Source organism: Charadrius vociferus, unplaced genomic scaffold (genome assembly GCF_000708025.1).
Source record: "Charadrius vociferus isolate BGI_N301 unplaced genomic scaffold, ASM70802v2 scaffold218, whole genome shotgun sequence".
Classification (NCBI taxonomy): Eukaryota; Metazoa; Chordata; class Aves; order Charadriiformes; family Charadriidae; genus Charadrius; species Charadrius vociferus.
The window spans coordinates 2,202,686-2,226,703 of NW_009650084.1; the positions used below are offsets into that span (position 1 = coordinate 2,202,686).

At 39.9% G+C, this 24,018-nt stretch overlaps 1 protein-coding gene across 1 annotated transcript in view; it reads right to left on the reverse strand.

The window, feature by feature from the left end:
• CARKD (carbohydrate kinase domain containing) overlaps window positions 1–24,018 on the reverse strand; it is a 46,959-nt gene that overhangs the window by 5,328 nt on the left and 17,613 nt on the right. Inside the window, exons 5-8 of the mRNA XM_009892137.1 lie at window positions 21,681–21,789; window positions 7,548–7,598; window positions 7,363–7,467; window positions 6,877–6,997 (exon numbers count right to left, since the gene is read on the reverse strand). Of these exons, the coding sequence (XP_009890439.1) occupies window positions 6,877–6,997; window positions 7,363–7,467; window positions 7,548–7,598; window positions 21,681–21,789 (386 nt within the window). The remainder of the gene's footprint in view (window positions 1–6,876; window positions 6,998–7,362; window positions 7,468–7,547; window positions 7,599–21,680; window positions 21,790–24,018) is intronic.

Here is a 24,018-nt window from a genome sequence, read left to right on the forward strand (position 1 = left end):
AAAAAAAAAAAAAAAAAAAAAAAAGTGGTCTTTTGTTTGTGACTTTTTAAAAAGTAAGTCTCAAATATGTGCAGACTACCTCACAGGCAACAACAAAAGCAGACCTTTGTACTCTGCACACAGATGCTGGAAAACAAATCCATGCAATACCTTCAAAGAAGCAGAACTACAGGAAATTCACTCAAATGAGAGGGGAAAGGTATAATGCTCGGGCAATTCTTGCACAGAGGCCGGATTCCTCAAAGAACATCGCAAAATAAAAGGATGATGAACATTCCAACAGGCAATGGGAAAAGGAATGAAAAACTCCTCTGAACTACAGTCACCATTAAGAGCTTTTAAAATAAAAGGAGGAATCCCACACTGCCATCAAGACAAACTGGCATACTACCAAATCCACAAAGGACAAAGTCTTCCTGATGCTTTTCCCAGCCTTCTCCTAGAATAACAAAAATAAAACTGCTGTCTTCCCACTCCCCCAATCCAACATCCCCCACTAAATATCCGCGACCTGCTGCGAAGACAGCTTGAGCAGTTCTTTAAGACCACGGGGGTGCCGTCCTTATATGCTGCACTGAGCAGTGACAACCAGTGGCAACGTTACAAGACCTCAATTAGATGGACATGGCTGAATAGTCAGCGATGACGCTGAGAAGGTGGGAAGTTCTATTCCCTGGAGAGATGCAGAAGCACGTATTTACATGAGGGTGAAGTATTTTTTGATCCGTTGCTCAGTGAGGCTATACCATATTCAACTAGGAATGAAGGTGTACATCAGAAAGCCTAGAAAACGCGGTACTCGGAACAGCTGAGCAGACCAAGAGGACTGGATGCTGGACAACAGGGAAACTGCAAACACTGAAATCACCACAATGTGTCAATGTTGAAAGGCAGCAATCGGGCCACTTAAGGTCAATTAGTCTGACACCAGTCCCAATCAAAATAACGGAGAGGTTCATCTATAGTTCAACTGACAGACCTTAAGAGAGAGAAACACACAACCACTCTGCTGCTGGGCCGAGGTGTCTTGTTTTATTTTTAATAGGTCTGGGCAACCAAATCTGATGTTGTTATTTCACAGGGTGATGAATGAAAAAAACCTCACCTCAGTGTAATTAATAAACAGTCTTTTAATGAAAACTGATTTATCCTAAGTAACTTTCTGAAAAAAAACCCAGCTCCCTAACACTTGCCCATGGAGCATACGTATATTGTGATAAGAAAAGGCTAGATGAAATGCAAATGTTATCATTGAAGAAATCGCTGAACAAAGTATGGCAAGGAGACCTGCTGGAGTCAGAACAACCACAGCCCTATCAAACAGTTTCAACATAATCTCAGGGACTAAACAGCGCATAAATATTGCCAGAGTTGTACACAGCAAATACAAGACATCCCTCACATACAGTCACCCGGACTTCTTGCTTACCTAAGTCCATTGAAACAGTTTGCACTGAAATATGAGTGCAACAGAAACAAAAAAAAATGAAGGCTGTCATACTGACAGGATATTGGAAAGTAGAAATTCAAGAGTTTTAGGTTCCACACAATTCAAAATTCTGCCCCAGACTTCCTGGGTAACTATGGCCAAGTCATTTAGTAGCTCTATGCTTAATATATTTCAGGCCAAAAAATAAATTACCATTACTCCCTTTTCAGCAGCCCTTGAAGGCAAGATAAACATTAGCATTTGGGGCGCATTCAGACCATGGCGTCATGCTTAACTATACCATCGCCAGCAAGTTTTAAGCTGAAGAAAATCCCAGTCCTAACTGCGCTGGCAGATCAAAGCCCAGAAGAATGACCCATTTATGGGTATTGTATGCTTAATTAAAAAAACAGCCTGTTATGTAACTGAAAATAGCTGCCCTCTCTTTGAAGGAAAAGAATTAGAATTTAATACTTTTGCTGAGATCAAGCACTACGAGTTAACTGGGAAGCTCAAATTTTGATATGGCTGTACACAGGCAGCCCTACTTACAACACTAGCTCCTAGACACGTTACAGTTAGAAAACCAAGGGCTGTGTAATCTAAAAAGTAATGTATGTCTGTGTGCTCTCAATTTACAACGTTCACAATAGTGGAAAAAAAACCCAAAAAACCAGGGGTTCGTTTTTGATGTTTTTGTTTAGAGCACAGAATGTGAAATATGGTATAGCTGAAGGTTAAACACGTAATACTGATGGTGATAAAGAAAGCTAAAGAGCCTACGTGAAACATCGCACTTACTGAGGCTGCAGACCAAAAGACAGCCTGGAGATTACAATTAAATTCTTGCACCTCGAATGTCCTGAACAAGTTGTCTGCACTTGTTTTCCTCTTACAAAGCAGAAGTATTACACTTATCCTAGCGTGCTCAAGGATCTGCGCAAGAAAAGTATGACCATTCTGACTTCTGTTATGATTCAACTGGATTAGATCAGCTAACATCAGCTACCCCACAGAAAAACAAACACTTTTGTTTAATTAAAAGGTTTAAGATTTCCATTTGCTATGCAAAATAATGTAGCTGTCAAAGACCATTTTGCTCCATCAAATGCAAGACTTGGGTTTAGACCATTATCAGATTTGAGTAAAATCTTTCACCAATATACATTTCTGACCTGGCAGATATTCATACTAGTAAGAATTTTGTCTTTTTCCTTTTGCAAGTTAGTTCACAAAAGTACATAGCCGGAGATTATGGACTCTCAGAAACATGTCCCAGAGTGCATACAGACAGGGAAACCAATATTGATGATTTGGGCTGGAGAAATCACTCAACTGATGTGGAAAATGTAAGTTGGCTTTTATATAAAGGGTGCTTATACTTTTATATTCCCTAATCACACTTTTAAAACTTAGATAGGTCCTTGAGTGTGAGCGACTAGGCAATTTAAGTTAAAAGAAAATAATCCAAATTTTATATTACGTTTCCTGGATAGGTGCAGGAGCTAGGGGACAGACGTCATGGCAGATGAGCAGTGCCAGGGAGACAGCAGGCAGGGCTGCGTGGGCAACGGAGAGAGCACAGTGGCACAGTGGACAGGAACCATGCCACCCTGTTTTGCTCCCTCTGCAGAAACAGGACTAGAGACGAAGGTGCTGCCTCTCCAGGCAAAATCTGCTGGGCAGCTGGACACCGTAAGAGCTTTTAGTTGAACGAGCCAGGGACTGACAAGCACTGAATAAGCTCCCTTTCCGGCTGTCCAAGGAATGAATGGTGAAAATTACTGTACTGCTTGGGAATTTATGGCAAGAGCTGGCTTTTTACCCCAAATTCAGTACTCAGCACTCCCTCTCACATGCTTCTTTGCTTCTCTTGACCGTAGCTGGAGCTGAGCAACTGGAGAGAAACAATGTTTGGCTACTGGCTCCAGGTAAAAGTAGTCACAGGTACTTAGTCACTAGCAGTAGGCTAGTTACCCATAAAGTCTGCCTTTTGGAAAGGAGGAGAGGACAAACACGGGTGCTGGGGAAAATACAGAAAAACTCAACATTTAAAAACAAAAATCCAATTCCTCTACTTCAAGGACCTAACCAAATTTTAAACATGTTAGGAACTAAGACTGGTATAACCACACTTTATTATTGACCAGTTCTCCAAAGAATAATAAAAAGAAAACCTTAGAGAGCTGTGCCATAGTGAATAAAAGCTGACTTACCTTTTACCCACAGGCTGAGTACTCATTCCTACCCTGGTCAGTGATGGCACTGATATCACCTACCAAGAGCATGGTGAAGCTCATCTTTGTAGAGCAGGGAATCAACAACTGTAGACCAAGCTATAACGTGAAATTGCAAAAGGAAAGAGAAAAAGAGTATATAAAACTTAATTTAAAATCTCGGTGATTACGTTTACAGGGCAGTTGGCAGCTCATAACTGAAATGGAGACAAATTTGAGAAAAACCTCCTTTATAGTGGAGGACCTGTACTGATTTCAGAGAGGCCATGTACATGATTCAGTACTGATTTTATGGCCGTACAGAATCACCTGCATCACCTAATCTGATCTGTAAAAACAAACCTCAAAGGTGTCCAGACACTTCACAATTTGGCAATCTATCAAAACTCTAGGTATGTTGTCATAGCTGATTTCTTTGTCTGTTAATAAAATCTGCCTTACCTTTAATCTGAATTTAAGCTTCCGCTTCCAATTAGAATTTATTGTGCCTGTCTGCTTAGATTACAGAGCTATCTGCTAACAGTAATCCTTCACCAGCCCTTGTACTTCCAGCTCACTATCAAATCACCTGATAACCTTTTTTGCCTTCAACTAACAGAAGTAAACTGTCTGCTGAACTTCCTACAGACTCGTGAATAAAAGTATTGTGAAAATAACCACTACTATCACTCTAAGCTGTAAAGTATTCACCACAGCAGTCTTCCCTGCTGCAGAATTCGGCATCTTCAAAAAGCCTTCCTTCCCCAACAGCCAAGCACAGAACACTACAGCAACATTGTTAAGTTTGCAACTTCTGCTTTTCCTGGAGACCATTGAGACTTACTTTTTTTTTTTTTTCTTTTTTTTTTTTTTTTTTTTTCCCCAGAAAGCATGCATGCAGTATATTCCCAAGGAGAAATTTTAAAAGTGATATATGGAAACTACAGCATCAGTGTGCTAAGCACATGAGCTCAAGCAGGAAATGCCCCAAAACAGTTACGGTTTAAGCACTACAAACGGATGATGACGTGAAAAATAAAAGGCAAGGGTAGTACACAGATCTTTTAATAATATTTGATTGTTCTCAGAGGACATTGGCCTGATCCAATGATCTGGATTTCCCTCACACTGGAATCATGATGTATGTTGTCTTAGCTGAAAAAAAAATGACATCAGATCAAAAGAACAGACAGATGAAAAAAGAAGTTAAGAGTGAAAAACCTGGGAGAGAATTCAAGGTGAGTGACATGACAACATGTTCTGTGTTGTGGCACAGAGCAGACAGTAGAATCTCCTTTCTCAATGCAATTTTGCGTTTGAGAAGCTTTTAAAAAATTGGCCGACAGTAACTCCCAGACTCAAAGAACATTCTTGTTAAAAGGAAGCTGAAGTCTATAGCTTCTGCAAAATTCTCAGGAACTTTCCTGCAAGCAATACAAACCCTAAAAACAGTGTTTGTAACAGCCATTATAACCTGTATTAAACCTGACAACTGCTTTCTTACAGCTCAGCTGTAATGTCTGTAATCCAGGAAGGAGAAAGCATCAGTGATAGAAACAAGGTAAGAACAAGAAAGCAGCCTATAGTTGGACATTAAACAACTGCTATAAAGGCACGGAGCTGTTTTTATTTCAAATCAAAAAGCCAATTACCCAAGAGAAAAAAAATATCGGAACGCAACAGAGACAAAGAACAAGGTGGGAAAAAAGATAAAACCAATGAAAAGCCCCAAAACCACACAAGACATACACCAAACTTGCACCACACTCGAACATTCAAAATTGAAATCGGAAAGTGTTTCAGTTGCTTCCTGGTTTCTTGAATCCTGCATGACAAGAGACAATGAAGATGGAGTGTCCCATCTCCAGAAATGGGAGATCTCAAACACTGATCTCAAGAATAACAGCTCAAATGGGTGTACACTGATCTCAAGAATAACAGCTCAAAACAAGAACAGAGATATACCAGGTAATGTGCTCAATCTAAAGCACTCATCCAGTTTTCCTGACATTCATTAAGAAAACCACAATCTTACATAAAAAGAATGTTGTTGACATAAAAACAGAGAAAGAAGATAGGCTACGGTGCTCTACAGCTCTCTAGCTGGCATAAACTGGAGCCAGGATATTTTATCCTCTGGCAGAGTTCATCCTCCCTTAAGCCTGTCCTGACTGCCCAAGGTTACAAATCAAGCCTGCTATGGGTGCAAATATAACAGCAGACTTCATGCAGCACAACTTGGGTACTATATAACCAAAGTCCTTCATCACATAGGCATAACTATACTGCTTCCAGATCCCAGCTTGCTTCACAGTCTGCTAAAGTATCTGTACTAATGGGGGTATGTGGAAGGTGGCTCTGCACAAACCAGTTGTCATATTACATCTGTTTTTCTGTTATAAAAGACTCCCGTGGCTCCCAATAATGAGAAATTGACTGTATGTACAAACCAGTTCTGAAGAGGCATAAACATTTACCAGAGATTAGCATTTCAAGTAATTAGAGGCAGAGCTGCTGCTTGTTATGTATATGAAATAAGACTATGTAGTCAAAATGTGATGAAGGCACTCATGAATTAATTTTATACTGATCACAGTAAATGATCAGTTTAAAAAGCATCAGACAGGCAGCTAATTTTATTAAGTATACTTTAACCATATTAGTAATTGACTGTTTTAAAAAAGTTGCAATGGTAATCTAGAGTTAATTTTTTTGTTTGTTTTTTGTGAGGGCTAATGTACAAGTTATATATTTACATGCTAATCTACAGCATGGTGTACAGTATCAAGGAACTGAACAGCTCATGAACCTCATGATGTATTCATTTTGCAGACACACCAATATATGGTGAAACAACAATATTATTCTGCAGAAATTTAGCAAGGACATCTGCACTTATATAGACCATCGCAGCTAAGGATTCTAAAACAGTTCACAAAGAATAAAAAATTAATTTCTCAATACCTGTGTCATGTAAAACATGTTACAGCCCTTGAAATGAGAAATAAGATCAGCAACTTTTTTTCAGCAAATAAATTAAGTTGCACTCTTTTAAAACATCAATTTACACAAATCATCTAAAAGGTGATCTGCAAAGACAGCCATCCTTCCCCTTCAATCTTCAGGGGAATACAGTCAACCAATTACTATATGTAGTCCAACCACTGGACTACAACTGAAAGAAAACAAACAAAAAAAATCACATTGCTAAAAGCAAAAGGCTTCACTTACCTTTCTCTCCATCTGAAATAAGGTCTCTTTCTCCCTTTTGAACAATTGTCAAATTCCCCATGGCTTGGCTGAGTCTTAACACACATCCATGATGATCACTACTGTCTACGGGGTCTCTAAGCTACAACACAAGAATTCCATACACAGTACATATTTTACTACTAGAACAATATATTCTAACACGTGCTACTTCAGCATATGTATGGGAGGGGGAAAAAAGAAAGAGCATCATCAGTCTTTCCAGGTATTTGTTTCTACACCCACTGCAGTGCCAAAAAATGCATAAGAATGGGTCATCTTTAAAAACGAGCTCTGTTTAAGAATATGCATTATTGTGGCAATTATCCCATGGAATAAAACCCCAGAGAATACTTCTCGCAGATAAGAAACAGCACGTAATGTTCAAGCCAGTAATAAGTTGTTTATTTTTAAAACGAAAAGACTAAACTTGCACATACTTAAATATCAAAAAGGAAAACAGCTCACCATGGCTTCATACAGTCTACTAAACTCCATGTAGTTTGGAGTAAGAATAGCTCGCTGGTAGCCTTGAATAAGAGAAGGCTGCTGGGAAATGAGCCACAGTCCATCCTGCAAAAACCAGTAAGAAGAACATTTACTGAATAGATTCTTAAATGTCAAACCACTGACTGAATCAAGAAAATACTTACAGCATCAATAATGATAGGAATTCCTTTCACTTTCGATTTTTCTATAATACCCTGCAAAAATATGCAGATAACTTTAGGATGCTTGCTAATTTAAATCCCATAAGATGCAAAACAAATTCATACAATAAATCTGATCGTGTAAGTTTCTTTTCAAAGTAAGATAGAAAACAATCTGTTATGTTCTGCAAACTACTGTAAGACATTTTCATATCAACTGGTTATTTTAGTTACATTGTTCTCTTCCTGGTTCAAGTATAATCAACAGGGTTTCCACAACTGACGCCTTGGTGTTGATATGCAAACAAGCAAGCAATTGCACTCCCTCTCCCTGCTGTAGGAGGCGTGCAATGCCAACTAAGTCACACAGAGTACACATGCATCTCCAATTAAAAAAAAAAAAAGACATATTCAAATGAGTACTGCCATGATAGAAATTTATCATTAACATTAACTTTAGTTGCCTTTGTGACGATAGCCCCATTTCAGTATTTGAGTTTATGTCCCAGGACAAGCAGTGCATAAGACATGTCACTTCAACTCATGGTCCTGGAGGTTTTATGCTTCCAAAGCAAAACCTACAAGACCATTTCCAAAAGTGTTTTCCAGCAAGCGGTATCTACCAGCAGACTGTCTGCCCTTGATCTCTCTCCTAACCGAGCAGTGGCAATGACTGATACTCAAGCTTTTTTAATGAGCAATGGCTGACCGTCAAGTGTTTTTGAATGTTGGTCATTACCAACTTATCTTTGAAGCTGGAAAGTTTATCTTTCTCCTGTACAAGATAACAGAGGATGGTATCTATCCCAAAGTCTAATTATTTTTGAATGTTCTTAAGCTCTTCAGATTAGCTATCATATGGCATTGAGCTCCATAGGTTAGCAAGACATTACGTAAGGAATAAGGAAGCCATTTTTAATTAATGTTCAGGGTACTGAATGCACCTCTGTTCTTGTATTGTGGTCAAAATAAACACCACCCATCTTGCTTCCTGTAAATTGTTAATTATGGCATATACATACTGTCACTAACTCATTCCTACCTGATTCTGATTTTTCCAACACCAGTAGAAATATTTCCCTTCTATTTTTAGATGGATGATCAGAATTTAGCAGTATGCTTCAACTCGACACTGCTTTTGCTTGTTTGGGCACTGCTTGCATGCCATAAGCGTGAGACTGAAACACTACTCACTGCTCCAAGCCCTAGGACTTGTCTCAACATACAGCTGCAGCTCCATTAGAAGCCTTTATAGAATAAAAACCTTTCCATGACATACACACGCTTGCACGGGTCTCGGCTTGGGCTGTGTCACAGACTGCCAGGTGCCCACCCTCCTTGGGATCCTAGGGGAACACCACAAGTCTTCTCTTATATTCAGCTACTGAAATAATTTTGAACCAACAGCAAGTTTTACACAACCCGTACCATTCAGCTACTACTAAATTATTCAAATTTATGAATAAGTATATTTAATAGCTGTACAAGGATGGAATCTTAAAACGTACCTAGACTTAGTTGTGGCATACTGAAAAGCAGAGTGCCTTACTTTCAAAGCTTTTGAGAAATTTACGAGACAGAGTCATTTCTTTATTCATTAATGCTAATCTGCACAGATGCACGCAGCTCAGTTTTCCTTCACAGAAACTGTACTGCTTTGACCCTGCTGTGTTAAGTTCATTAACAATTACGTTTAATTTGACTCACTTGGTTATAATAAAATAAGGCTGCGGATCTAGCAACCAGGTTTATGGGCTGGATTTTTTCTGTATAAATGAATGTTAAACATCCAACAGTCCAATTATTTTTGAACCATACTAAGCTCTTCTGATAGGTATCATATGGCACTGAGTCCCAGAGGTTCACAAGATATTATGTAAGAGAGCACTCAGACCATCTTCCCCCAATTTTTGAAGATACAAATACCATTTCCTGCAACCTCGTTTTCTAAGTGGTTTTAATTAGAATATTTTTGTACATTAGCAGCTTCACCAAACTCCTTCGGTACACTTAAAATGATTACTTCTCAACTTCCCACTAATATGAATCACCAATTTATTCTAGTATGTCAACTTTGGTAAGCCAGTCTTTCATGACACTTCATTTTTAAAACCAAAAAAGATTTCCCCAACAAATTCCATAAGGAAGTCTGAAGAAAGACACTAGGTCTCAGAAGTCCTTGTCCCTCCAAAGTATTCTCTTAAATTCATTATGAGCAATCCACGGAACCAATTTTGGCGAAGTTCGGTTCCCAAAACACTTAAGGTTTGGCTGCTGCTGTTATTGTTTGGCCCCTTTTCACACTTCCTCAAAAGCGTCATCTGACTACCGGGTAGAACCTCTCTTTTTGTCTATATATATATATATCTAACAACAGGCTGAATCAAGAATCCTGAAGATCCATTGTCCACCAAAAGCACGTAAGTATAAGAAAAAAGATAATGTGGAAGTTACAAAGGATGAAAGTATACGGACAGGTAAATAGCTTCTGGAAGGCTGGGACACTGGTACACCCCAGAGAAATAAAGACATTTCTTCCGAATAATAATCTGAGTTCCTACCTCTCTAGCACGTCCTCCACAATCCTGAGACATTTGACCTCTGCTCTGAAGAGAAATTTCATCTTGCTAAGTAAAACCTATTGGCCAAGCAACTTTTATTGTGTACCAAGTCTCTGAGGTATCAGTTTCTAATCTAACATACTGAGTGATCTTTGCTTTTTCTTTCTCCCCTTATAAAACAAATAATCAGGGGATACAAAGTCCTTTGTCTTATTTAGAAAGCTCATTTTTGATTTTTTTTTTTTAAAACAACAACAAAACCAAACCTCAAACAAAAAACTACCCTAATTATTTTCCTTTCCCCCTTCTTCCCTAAAGCCAGAAAGAAACTGCTTGAAGACAGACAAGGAACCTCAGAGAGGAAGTTCTGGGGAAGGAGGGGGTAACCTTGCAACTGTAATAAAGCAGTAACAGAGATAAGAAACCCCCCCATAAGACAAACACCAGTTTGAAGGACACGACATTCATCGGAGAACCTCTGCTTCCTATTGATTGTGGACAGGACCTATCTCATCTGCTGCCATTTAAAGGTGAAATGGCTCACCACTGGAGAGCAATTCATCCTATCTGGCTTAGACACTGCATTTAGGGTGGGATGAATCACTAACACACATACTTGTCTCTCCTCAGCTATCACAGACACCTTACTGCTTTATTTTTAGACACAAAGAATTAGGTGAGATGAAGCCCACTTTTAAATGCTCTATTACTGAAGATATGGTCTAAAAAAATATTTGTGTAAGAGCTGTTTACAGCAGTAATGGCTGTACAGAGTATTTTGTCCCTGGAAGCAAAAATCAATTTTCAGCTGAATCTGTATCTCCATATTTGGCATGGACTTTCCTGTTTTAATACTCGTAGCGTATAGAAGACCCTTTACTGTTAATTGCACAATTAATACAGCTCAGACTACCTCTACTTTCACCCCCAAACCTATTTAATGGTTTCTGACAGAACTCTACGTATGAGCAGGAACCACCTGTTCAGTTTTGTCCCATGTAACAATTATTTATATGGGAAAGGATCTAGAAGAGAACACTGCTAATTAAAAATACTAAGAAATGTTACTAAGAAAAGACTTGAAATCCAAACACCAATCACACAAGTGAACAGCAACACATACAGGTATCAATGACAAAACCAAGACATCACCCCTTCCCTTCAAACAGCATTTTGTTTATTATGATTTTGGAGATTCTAGCTCCAAGATCTCCCAATGGACTACCTTTCTTTGCACAGAATATATTATACCACAACAGCAGTGGTTCAGCTTGGTGCAGAACAAGGCAGAAGCAATTCCTTCACTCAATTCCTAAGTGCTCGAGGACATCCAGAAATTAAGGGCTGGACTCACAGGGCAACCTTGGCACTAGTCACGAAGCAGAGAAGAGAACGAGGAGGAGGAGAGAGTGACACGCTGCTGCCATCCAACCTCATGACCTACAGCCACACTGGTTAACTAAGATACCAAAGACTGAAATTCGGACCCTTCCTCTGCAATATTCACAGCCAGGCCCAAATTTCAGTCTCCTTATCTTTCATGTAGAGAGTCCTAATAACAGGGGTTTGGGCAGTCTCTTGCTAGAGATACTCTGCTTTGCATTAGTTAGCCGAATACTCAGTGACTCTCCAAAACAGTGATTCTACAGCCCACAACATTTGAATAAGAAAAGGGAAACAGGTTCCAGCCCGCTGTGATTAAAATCAGCAATAATGAACTGTATTACAAGACACAATACTCGCACTAGAACTAATCTGTAACAAGAGCTTCCTCTCGGGGATTCACACATCCCATGAAGGTGCTGTATAGAACAACTTCCCCCACAGTTCTCATTTCTTAGCGGCACCAAATACTCGACATTTAGGAATGCCCCAAAATAATATTCCAGTGATTGCAATTTTTGGTGGAGGTGGCTGAGGGGAGAAGAGCCAGAGGGGGTAAAATTAACCTGAATCTACTCCCACTCTACTCTTGAAATACACAATTTCCTGAAAAATCTTTGTTCTGTGACTGGGTACCCAGGACTTGTAAGGAAGCAACCTACTCAGTAAGAACTGAAAAAGAAGTGGTGTCACAGTAGAAACCAGTGCTCTATCTGGGTAAAGGTAACCCTTTACTGTAATTGGGAAAATTAACAAAGTAGGAGCAAAGAATTTATGTGTTTTAACTAATTATTTTTTTTTATTATCATGGAAGCTTTTCCCTGAAATGCAGTGCATTCATTTTAGTAGAAATCTGTGTTCTGTGTCCCGATTTTCACATGGGAATTATAAAATAGATTCCCAAAACCAAATTCCAATCTTTTGTTGGAAAACAACTCCAACAAGCCCACCAAACAACCAAACCCCAACACACTGAAAACAAGAACACCACACACAGAAGATCAGAATCAGTCAGGCTGGAAAGGACCTCAGGAGGAAGAAGCTTGAAGGAACGGATGGACAGACTACTGCTGAAAGAGCACAGCAATGCAGAAAATCATGATGCTATTTATCCAGTTGCTAGCCTGCTGCTGTGCTATGAAACACAATATTCACTTGCACTGCACTAACACGGACACCCAGGACCCTTGCACACTTCCACAATTATTATGGAAAAAGGGAACGGGCCAAGATGAGCCAGTGCAAGACACTGGCTGCGAAAAACAGCTAGGAGGGGAAGGGAGGGAACATGGAGGGATAAATTGCTATGGAGCTGCTACGTACAAAGGATATCTAATCAGCCACGGAAGCCTTCATAGAGCAGCCACCCTGAGGCACCAGGAGCAGACAGCAGGTAGTGCACTCATAGTGAGCACACGCAGCTTCTTGCAAAACTCTGCAGTCCATCCGGACTTCTCCACCCGAGTCCACAAGCCAGCAATAGCACACATACCCTATCTACTCTGCCTGCCTACAACAGCATACAAGCTCGTTTTCCATGGCTCCTTGGAAGAGAGAGCTATGTACTGTTTTGCCCACACCTGGCTTAAATGTACTCTTCAGCTTTTTTAATTAGATGTGGATTGGCAGCAGAATGTCTGCAATGATTTTTAATATATTATTAGTCATATCACTACTTGTGTTTTTCCTGATGAACTGGTTTAGCTACACAATAACTTTGGCATTCGGTGCTTGCAAAGGGAAGAATCAGGAAATTAGAGCCAGTGGTTTTAATAAAAGATTGAATTTTAATGAAATAAACAGAAAACCACAATAGCAGCATATAAAGCAACATCTATCCCACAAGAGTAATTAATTTTCCCTAAGGATGCATCATGCTGTCATCTTTCGACCTTGCAAAGGAAAGATACTGCGGGCAAGGTTTCCTTTACTGACACCAGCTATGAACACTGTATTTCCCAGTTCCCTTCAAGAGTCATGTCGTGGCCTACTCTTGGCAAAATTCCTTACCCATGTGCTCAAAAAGAAGTTCAAGCTTCAGCATGCCATAATAATGGATAGCATTCACCACGATGACATCCAAACATTTTAGGAAGTAGTATAACCTTGCCTTCAGCCCACCGAAAGTGCATTCTACTGCAACCTGCAAGTGCCAAGTATGTAACTAAATCTTCTGCTAGATGTTCCAAAGTAAAGTTAAAATATCTTAGGAGAGCAGCTAAGCAGGTGAGGTCCTTTAAACAAGAGTTTGCACCCATGCAACTTGTTAATAACTGGATTTCTAAGAGAGAGTAATACCCTCGCTTGTCCAAACAGGAAACCGCCAGACCTCCTTGGCATCTGGGCAGTATGTGCCTTGCCAGGGAAATGCCGTGCCTGCGTTCACGCATCTAAAACTCCAGTCAGCTGAGGTCTGCAGAGCGAGTCAATGCTATCCCACACTGTACTCCTCTGGCAGGGTAGTCGAAGGCCTGCCCACAAACCAGAGGTTGAAAGACCCATTCACTAAACGCTCAAACACTACCTTCTGGAATGCTGGTTACATTAAGGTGATTGAAAGCACAGTTTAGCTCCACTGCTCCTGTCTGTGCTACTGATTTGAGAACACTGAACTGACCCAGGCTCCTGGCTGACTAAGCTGGAGTCACCAGACTCAAGGCAGCAAAAGTGACTAGCTTCTGGTTTGGTAGAGACATGCAAACGTGCATAACCTGGCACTTAAATGAACAAAAAGGAGCTGCAGCCCCTTTTACAAAGAACCCTCTACTGAAAGCTAGGATCAGAAACTGCTGTTAAAATGCCACTATAATTGCTTGTATTTTCCGCATGGATGCTGCTCCCATCCAACAATCCCGAAGCCATGGTTTTGTCTGGAACAGAGAGATAAAAGGGAAGAAATAGCCAGAAATTTCACTGTAAATGCTGCAGCTGGAAGCATTTCTGCACACCCCCCTCCCCAAGGTGCCCGGGAGGAACAAACAAGTTCAATCCCACCACGCTGCAAACCAATTCCTACAAATAGGCACAGAAAAGCCTACGAAGCATTTCTGCGTTCCTTGCTTCAAGCCTGGATAAATGCAGAGTTAGCAGGGACTCAGCTGCATAGAGGTCAGGATGCAGCTCTGTGGTGGAGATGCTTGGAAAATGGGCTTGGCAAGCAGACGTTTGTAATCTTGCACAGCTAGAGGTAGGCAAATATCCCAAGCTCAGGCTGTGCTCAAGGCTACAGTCAGGGTTGGCAGGGGGGAGAAGCTTCCCTAAATAGCATATATTCGATACAGGAGGTCTTGAAAAACGCTAAAAAAGGTGTTGCACTGTTTGAGAGTCTTCACATTAGAGCCATATTTTCAGTAACTTGTTTTGGTTTTTTATTTACCCACTGGTAGAAACATGCAGTTAACACTGAAACTTGCTTTCATTAGTTCCCACAAACTGATCCAAGAATTCATCCCCCTTTCACAGCTCAGCCATGTCAATCAAAATCTCACTTTGTGAACAAGATTTATATAAATCACCTTTAACTAGTCTAATTGCCTCAGTTTTACTTTATATATTCCTGTATGCATAACCATCACTAGCTCATTAATCACTCCACTAAGCTCTCAAGCCTCTCATAAGAAATGATTAACTACTGACCACCATTGGTACTACTTGAATGAAGAGTCACATAACAGAGACGAATATCCTTTCTTTGAAACAAATAGCTTCTTTATCTCATGGTTTATGCTCCATTCAATTTAACTGGGTCTTTTGTCTTTTAACTGTAGTACCACATGCTAGGCCCTATTTTCCAAAACAGATTTTCACTTGCACAGGAAAATACTTCATTTAAGCCAAGCAGAGGGTTATAAGGCCTCTAAAGAGTACCCCACTACATCATCAAGCTCATTAAGTGCTTTGGGAAATATTAAAAGCTGTTGTTACAACTAACAAAGCTGAAGACGCTGTAAATCACAGCTAATCAAAACTGTTCTATTCTACGTCAAAAAAAAAAAGATGAGAATGATCCACTCGTTGATTCCTTCTTTGAATTCAAAGTAGATTACCTGCTGTCAAACTTGGAGTAAAACTGCAGCTGTTTCTTCATATCTACCTCAATCACATGCAAGATTCTTAAAGAAGTGACATAATTGAAAGTAATGCCTAAATATAAGGAACACTACAAAACAAAATAAAAGCCTCTGAAATACTGTCCTAGTTATGCAAAAAAAAGAGAGCACTCCTTTTTAGCTATCCCCCCCAAATTCATAATCAACCAGACACCATTTGAGAAGCTCGTTTACACACTTCCATCCCTAAATACACCCCAATCCAGTTTAAACAATAATCCTGTTTACTCCAATTCAAAGTAAAAAAATCTAAATCAGAATAAATAAAGGCACTAAATTTTGTCATGCTGTCTCATCCACTGAACGTTTGCACTCACAAAGCAAACTCCACCAGGTTTCCAATTTATGGTTGATTATGTTAATGGTAGATTTGGCTTAAGATATTCATGGTCAGCTGTTGGCATTTTGTCTTAAAATAAAACAAATAAACATAAACTTAAAATGAACTCTGGAATTTATCACTGCCAATTTTTTTTAGGGTTTCTAGCTGAATGATGCTCAGAAAGAGCTGAAAACATATCCAATTCCAGTGTTTTGCTTACAAATGCCTGTAAGTATCGAACAACAATATAAGCCTATGCACAGAAAGCAAATAAACATCCCACTTCACTGTGAATGACTTTCAACAAGATCCATTCCATATATTAGAAAACACATTTTGCTTGCAAGCTGCATAAACCTGTATTTAAAGACCTGTTAGCAAAGTTTCAAACACTGTTTCCCTAATGAAGACATTTGCAAGGAAGCCACAGAATACTAACAGTTCTTAGCACAAGCAGCAATAGTTCTTAGCGTAACCAAGAGGATCTCTCTGCCTTGAACTGCTGCTCCCAAGCTTTATCCGCACAACCACCACCATCACAGAGAAGGAACTGCATCCTATCCCAGCAACTGCTTATCTTAGGTGAAGAGGTCCACAAATGCTGCATCTCATCAGGCTGTTTGAAAGCAATGAGGCTTGGCTAGTAAGAAAATAGTTTTTCACTGGATACTACTTGTGGTACACGCATCAATCTTGGAGGTTGGGCAGGGGCTGAAATAAATACAGTTCTCCTACACATTCTCAGGGTGGGTGCACATACATGCCTTCTGGTTTTTGCCTCTGCAGTGTCACAGGCACAAGATCCTATCCACCTCACCTCCTCCTAACTGAAGGCTGAGAACAGAAGGTGGCATGTCCTCGCTGCTACTCCAGTTCTCTGTGAACTGCTGAATCCCCACAGCACATAAACAGGGTGGGAAGTAAATGCACACGCGACACAGTGAAGAATTAAGTTTCTGGTAAATAATTTTTTCTGCTAACTTGAGTCAACGTGAGTAGTGATTCCAAAGAGTTAACATATCCTGTTGTTCATGTTCATACATGGTGGCAGGTACCACAGACAATACTACTATCTATTAACTGCAGCATTAGCCTGGCATGCTTCTCAGATGTCTTACACCTGGTACAAATGGAACCCAGGGGGCTACTCAGGAGCAAGAGGAAAATGCTTCTCAAAGCCCATAGCAGCAAATTTAGCTTTAACGGACTGCTTATGACAACAAAAGGTGGCTCTGTATTCTGTAGTCCATTTAAGCTTGCAAAAACTAGTGCAGATAGTGTAGTAAAGCACCTGGTCCCATTCTCTCAATTTATTAAGGCTGTGAAGTGTTGCCTAAATTCTGAAGGCATGAGGCTTGAAGGGAGGAAATTAATCCAACTAACCAAAACCAAACACAGAAAGGCTGAGGTATGAGTTGAGGTGGAACTGAGAATCCATCTGAAAGAGAAAATTTCAAATGAGCTGTCTCTGGGCACACTCGATGGAGGTGATCCACGACAAGCTCTCTCTCTCACCAAAGGTCTCCCACCCTTTGCTAGACATTAACTACAGCCAAGATATTTCCACACAACCTTAAGATGATGTCACTAGGAGTGGATAATGACATTTCTGAAATTTATATCCCAACAGATAGCGAAGATCTTCAAGGGCAAACAACTGGCTGAGGGTGGCGTTTGCAGGCTGAGGGGGGCAGAAATGGCAGCTAGGCAGGGTGTCGGCCAAACGAAGAGCTCAGGCTGGTATTCAGGACATTTTCTTAGAGCTAAAACAAAGACTGAGAACTGGGCAAGAGGAGCAAGTATGCAGTTTGAGAACACAGTCCATTTTACCATGTAATCTGAGTTACACAGAGCCATTCTTGCTATTAATTACTACCTCTCTTACAGGAAGGAAGCAAGCATGCACTGCTGAAAACACCAATCTAACTTTGCTGCCGCAAGACAAAACATGGCAAGACTGGAGTGACCAAGTCCAGGATTCGGTGCTACCACTTCAGGGAGAGAGGCAAGAAACCCAGTGATGACTTCAACGTCAAAGTCTTACTTATGTTAAGGATAGGGCTCTTCATATGGATGAATGCCTTTTTCCACCCGATCCCAATACTAACTACTCTTCCACCAACAATTCTCTATCAGTCCATTTGACCACAAAGCCAGTAAAGTACCCAATAAAGATTCACCAAACTCAGAAGCAGAAAATTTGACAGGAGCATCCCACCCATGCCAGAAGGAGCTGGAGGAGAAAGGAGATAGATGAGAAGAGGTTGGAAACTGATACAGGACACAGCTAAGCCTATAACTGCCTAACTGTTGGGCAGCATCAGAATGCAGAACACCCTGGCGCACCAGGCAGCATCAGCTCCTCTCCCAGAGGGCTATGCAAAGAATGTAATATTTTTTCCAAAGTCCTCTTGGGAGCTATACGCATCACCCTGCAGGAGAGGAACTTGGTTCTCTCACAAACCCGAGGAACAGTTCTTGATGGTACAGACAGGAATTCCCCTACTTCCAAGCCTCAGGCTGGAAGAAAAAACAGATCAGACTAATACCAGAAGTGCAAACATCCCTGGAACGGCCAAATGAAGAACGCTGTGGTGGATGTATATGATAGGGACATAGTTTGCTGCTGTGTGAAAAAAGGAGAATATCCAGTAGCTTTTGAAACATGCTGCTTCTAAGCATTGACAGAAGACAGTTGTAGGAACCTTGGCCTTGCTTCCATGTGGCAGCTAAACTCTTTCTCAGCAGAGTCTAAACCACCACCAGTGGCATACTAACTGAGATGAAATCGGGGAAGTAACAGTACTGTCATCTCTGGCCCGAATCAATCACGGACACTGAAGGGAAAAACAAATGGCCTGATGTTGCCTACAAGGAAGCTGGCTGTGGTGGTCAAGTTCCACACCAGATGTGGTAATGGCATTTTGGAAGCCTGAAGCAGAACAGGGAGCAGAGGTGCTTCAGTCTGCACAGTCCAGAACTGAGAAGTGGAGCAGAAACATGTTTTCGTTCCTTTTTCTTGAAGAGAAATAGGTTGGACTGCTTATTAAGACTAGGATTGCCACATCTGCATGGGATCCAGCTGCACAGCTATTAGGACACAACAAATGCTTTCTTTAGGAGATTTTTCTGAAGTTGCAGCTTGTGCAAACCCATGGCTAGAAAGCTCTGTCAGAGCATCAGCCCTCACTCAGGCAACTGAGAACCAGCATGTGAGGGTTTTGGTACAGACGCACAGAAGCAGCATATGAGAAAAGGATATAACTTGTAGAGTAGCTTCTTGTAACAGGACTTGTTAAAGGAATTACAACCAAACCCAGACAATCACAGGAAGCCAGTAAGTATGTAATCAAAGAATATCACTATGCTTCCAAGAAAAAAAGAAATTAAAAAAAAATAATCAAAGGAAACTGATCACAAGGTGCTGCTCTTCCATCAGACTGTTAAAAAAGGAGCTGAAATGCCACAATGCATGCACTGCAGGCATTAAGCATGAGGGAGGTACGTGATATAGTAAAGATACAGAGGAAGCATTTGCTGGTCTGGAGAGAGAAGATGTACCACCTGGTCAACAAGTACTCAGGCTATTCCACAATAGAACACTGCCCATGGGCCCTACACCAGAAATTGCAGGTTACTGCATGAGTATCGTAATTTCTCAACGCTCAGAAGAGAGAAGCAGAGGAAACACATGACTTTGGACAAGCACAGTAATTGGCAATGTGCTGGCACAATACTGACAAGAACCAACATAAAAACAGCATCAGAGAGGTGACAGACCACTACGCCTCAGCATTTTAATGGGGCAGAAGGAGGAAGAGGAGAAGCTCTCTCCTATTGTCACTGCCACTCCGATAGAAAACCCTGACCAGAAGACAGACATTAATCGACATCTCAGCCCTGCATTCATGTGACAGCATGCTGAGGTAAGCTTAAAGGGAACACAGAAAATTACATACCAAGCCAGGCTCCTATAAAAGTTTAAAATAGCAATGCTATCATCACTTGCTTTTTTTTTTCTTGAAGGTGAAGAGTGATATAAAGCTTAAAATTCACTGTTGAAGCAAGAGGGAAACTCAGCCTTTCTTCAGCACAGAGAAGCACCAGTCTTCCTCAAGCAGGCAACAAGGGTTCTCTTGTCCCCAGTTACATGCACTTATTAAAGCTTTTGGCCAAACAAAGAATTTAGAAGATTATGGTAGCAGGATTAAAAAAGCAACACTAGGTAACAGTTACATAATTACAGTGATGACAAAGAACTTGAGCTTTAATGTGACTTGAAATTAATAAGGTCAGATCCACAGCTCATATGAACATGGCCTGAGATTTTAGCCTGAAGTAACTTCCAAATGCCTTGTCTTCATTGGCTGGGTTTGTTTCTTTAACTTTAAGCTAGCTCACACAGGACAGCCAGGCTGAAGTAAAAGTATGCTTGTAATTCACAAAGAAAGCAAAATTATTTTTAGCAACGATGAAAAAAAAAAAATACAATCAAGGAATCTTCCAGATACAGATAAGCACAGTGATGGATAAAAACCCAGATGGAATTCTGATATAAAAGAAGCTTGTTACATATCTTAGATATTCTAAATGAATTCTTATTTTATTTTGTTTAAAGTTTTTTCCTTTAGAAAAAACCTTGAAATTTTTTTAGGAACCAAAAAATCATTGCCCAAAATTTTCCATAAAAATAATTATGAAAAAACGTTTTCAAAAAAGAATAAAATCTCTTTTGAAATTTTTCATTCAGAATAGAATTTGATTTACTGATCAGCTGTAATAAATTTCTTTTTTCTTTCTTTCTGAATTCATGTTCTTTATTAGTTTTGCACCTCTATATCATAAAGCAAACATTTTTGGAAGCAAAAGGAGAATTAAAGAAAAGAAGAACTCCAATAGCAGCTTTCTCTAACAAAAGCCTAGCAAAACCATCCTCCACAGCTCTCAAGGTACTCTAAACTACTTGGGATAGTGTGGTCTCCAGTCTCTTGCCTCCCCTGTTTTGCAATTTCACTGTGTAACTGTCAGGAATTCTGTAAATAAATGTAAAATTGATTCCACTTGTTAGTACCACTGATTAATTCAGTAATATTTCTCATGAAAGAAAATAAATTAAAATTGTACAAAATTAGATTGACCTTAGCCTGCATGATATACTTTGAACATATAAAGGTATGTTGACAGTAATACAAGACATCATCTAGAAGACTGTGTAAGTACATATTATTTAGAGTACAGAACTATCTTAAGCTCCTGTTTTCAGTTCTCCATGAAGGCTTGACAGAAAATAGAATTATCTCTTTATCCAGAGTAGAAATCTGCAACATTTTATAATTAAGAGTATTATTTCTTATTGCTACGTTCTTTGCTACCTCTCCTGACACAAGTTGTCAAATACAGTTCAGAAAATTAGGAACTCAAATTCATATTTATGCTCTTATAGTACAGGTGCTTTGTACCTAAGAAAACGCAGAGCCCTTTATCTAGAGATGCCAACATTTATTTCTTAATTAGCAACTTTCACAATCAAAACAAAAGCAAATCAAAATAACCATATGGGTGCCTAAAATTCAGCGTGATACTTACAATTTAAAAATGAAGGCCATGACTAACAGCTGGAATTTTCAGTCAACAATATTTTATTCATTTTTTTATTTAATAAACCTAATCAAAAACATTTGTGTAATCATGTAAAAGATAGGAAGTTGGTTAATAAAATTCAACATAAAGACACAGAATAAAACATCAGCATGCACATTACCTTAGCGTTCTCAAGTAGAACTTCATCTCTACCTAAGCCAGGTCCTATGACAACTGAGTGCAGTCGTGGTAACCACTTTTCCACCTCATGAACAGCATTGGGACTATCACTAAATGGAATCGGGGGAAAAAAAAGACAAGTTTAGAAAGGCTCTGTTTTAGTATTCTCAGAATCTGAGTTCCAGATGCAAGACAGAGATATTTCCCATTTTAAGTGTCAGGCAATTTTATTCTCCAAACTACCAAAAACCTGTGACCCAGGAAATATTGAATGGTTTTCCAAATAGTTAAAATGAAACACTTCTCTTGATTAATTCCTTAGGAGATACCACATAAAAATGTGGAGGTAATAGCAAGTATCCACTACGGTTGTTACAAAATAAGAAAATAAAACCCAAGCAGGAACCCAACAGTTCCTACAGTCAGTCACAATTCCCAATTTAATGCTTCTTTGCAAAGATTACATCTTGGAGAGAGATCCACCATCTTGCAGATATATTCTGCAGCTCGCTGCAAATGATGCAATTATTTATTACCCTGCATGGCAAAATGATAAATCTACTCATACGCTTTTTTGTCAGTTGCTTCATAAGCATTTGTTCCAACTGAATTACGGCCAAACTGTCCCCTTTCCCCAAAAGGCAACAGGAGAATCAAGCTATTCAGTAAGGGTATTATCTGCTTGTAATACTTTAGATTTCTGCAGCGTTCAGGTTTTGTCTACATTGGAAAAATGATGAGAAAATCCACTGCCACATATAGTTGCCACAATACAGCATTCAGCTGCTGACCAGAACTGTTTATTTTGTTCTGATCAGTTTTGTTGTGTAAATAGGTCAGAATATTTTCAAAGCAGTGCCCAACAATGTCAGTTAATCCTTACTGACAGTATGGAGGGAAAATTTAGCCTCCCTCTCTCCCTGCCTCTGACATACGCAACAACAATAAATGAACATTTTAACTGAAGCACAGGGGGGAAAAAAACTCCCTATAGGCTAAGCAAGGAGGTACCGTACGATAGTATTACTCAGAATATTTTGAGCTTGCAATACTTCAACAAAGCTCTATTATAACGGATGAAAGCCCTTGCATGTTTTTCATAACCAACAGCTGTACTGATGGGACACACCACTTGGGAACAAGTGCTTAGCTCGCGTCTGGCAGAATCAGCAAATTCCACGATTTCTGCAAGTGCCAGGCAGGAGCCCAAAGCTTTTGCAGCTGCACCGAGCGAGGCGTCCTGCTCAAGGCCGCAGGGATGCAGTGCCTCGCTCCTGGCCGCAGCCCAGTGGCCCCTCCACTGACAATAGCTGCTTCAGAAATCCCCAGCTGCAGCAGCGCCGGCTCCCCAAAGACGCCCTGTGCTGACACCACAGAACAGCTCTGTCAAAACAAGGCTGCCGGGTTGGAAGCGATGACCCGCTTGCAAGGGCAAGGGAGACAACGAACCACGTGAGGACATCGGTGTCCCTGAAGCAGTCCCTCGCTTAGCAAGCTGAAGTTGAATTTCCATTTGAACGATGCAGCTCCCTCCCTTCTCTAACTCGCAAGGAAACAGGAGTAGCTTGAGAATTGACAAATGGCTCGCTTCCCTCCATTCCCTACAACAACGTGTTCCTTTATGATGTAGATACAGGCTGGAGATAAAAATGATTCAAGAAATATTTAAAGCACTATTAAAAAAAAAAAGCGCCAGTTCTTTTATATGTGGTAGGTCGAACATGTGAAAAATCATCTGTGAACCAAACTTTAATAAAACATCACCATTTCTGAATGCAGACCACTTCTTTATTTACATGCAGAAACTGATTTTATCTCTAGAAGAGCAATATATATCTCAAATATATATATTTCTCAAATAAATATCTCAGAAATCTATATATCATACAGATATAAGAATACTGCTATATATATAAGGAAGTTTGAATGGATTGGATGCAAAATACCTTTGGATAGTAGAAGCCAAATACATTAAAAAATGTTCCATTAAACGTAAGCTAAGAACAGAGCCATAGATACATAGATACATAACTACTCTGCTCTTTTACAAATATCTCATGCAAATAATCTCAAGGTAGAAAGTTTGCCAATTTATTTATATTCTGGATTGAAATAAGATAATTCTGTCTCCAACTCAATTGATAATGCGCACTCTTCAAAACAAAGCCATCTCTTGGGAAATGAACAGTCCAACATTAAGCCACTCCTGCTCACATTGCCTCTAGTAATAATAAAAACCTACTGTAGAGCTTTTCATCTTCAAAGCATTTTACAAACATTACGTTCACATAACTCCTTTGCAACTTCACATCAAGAAGCAACCCAAGGCATATGAAGGG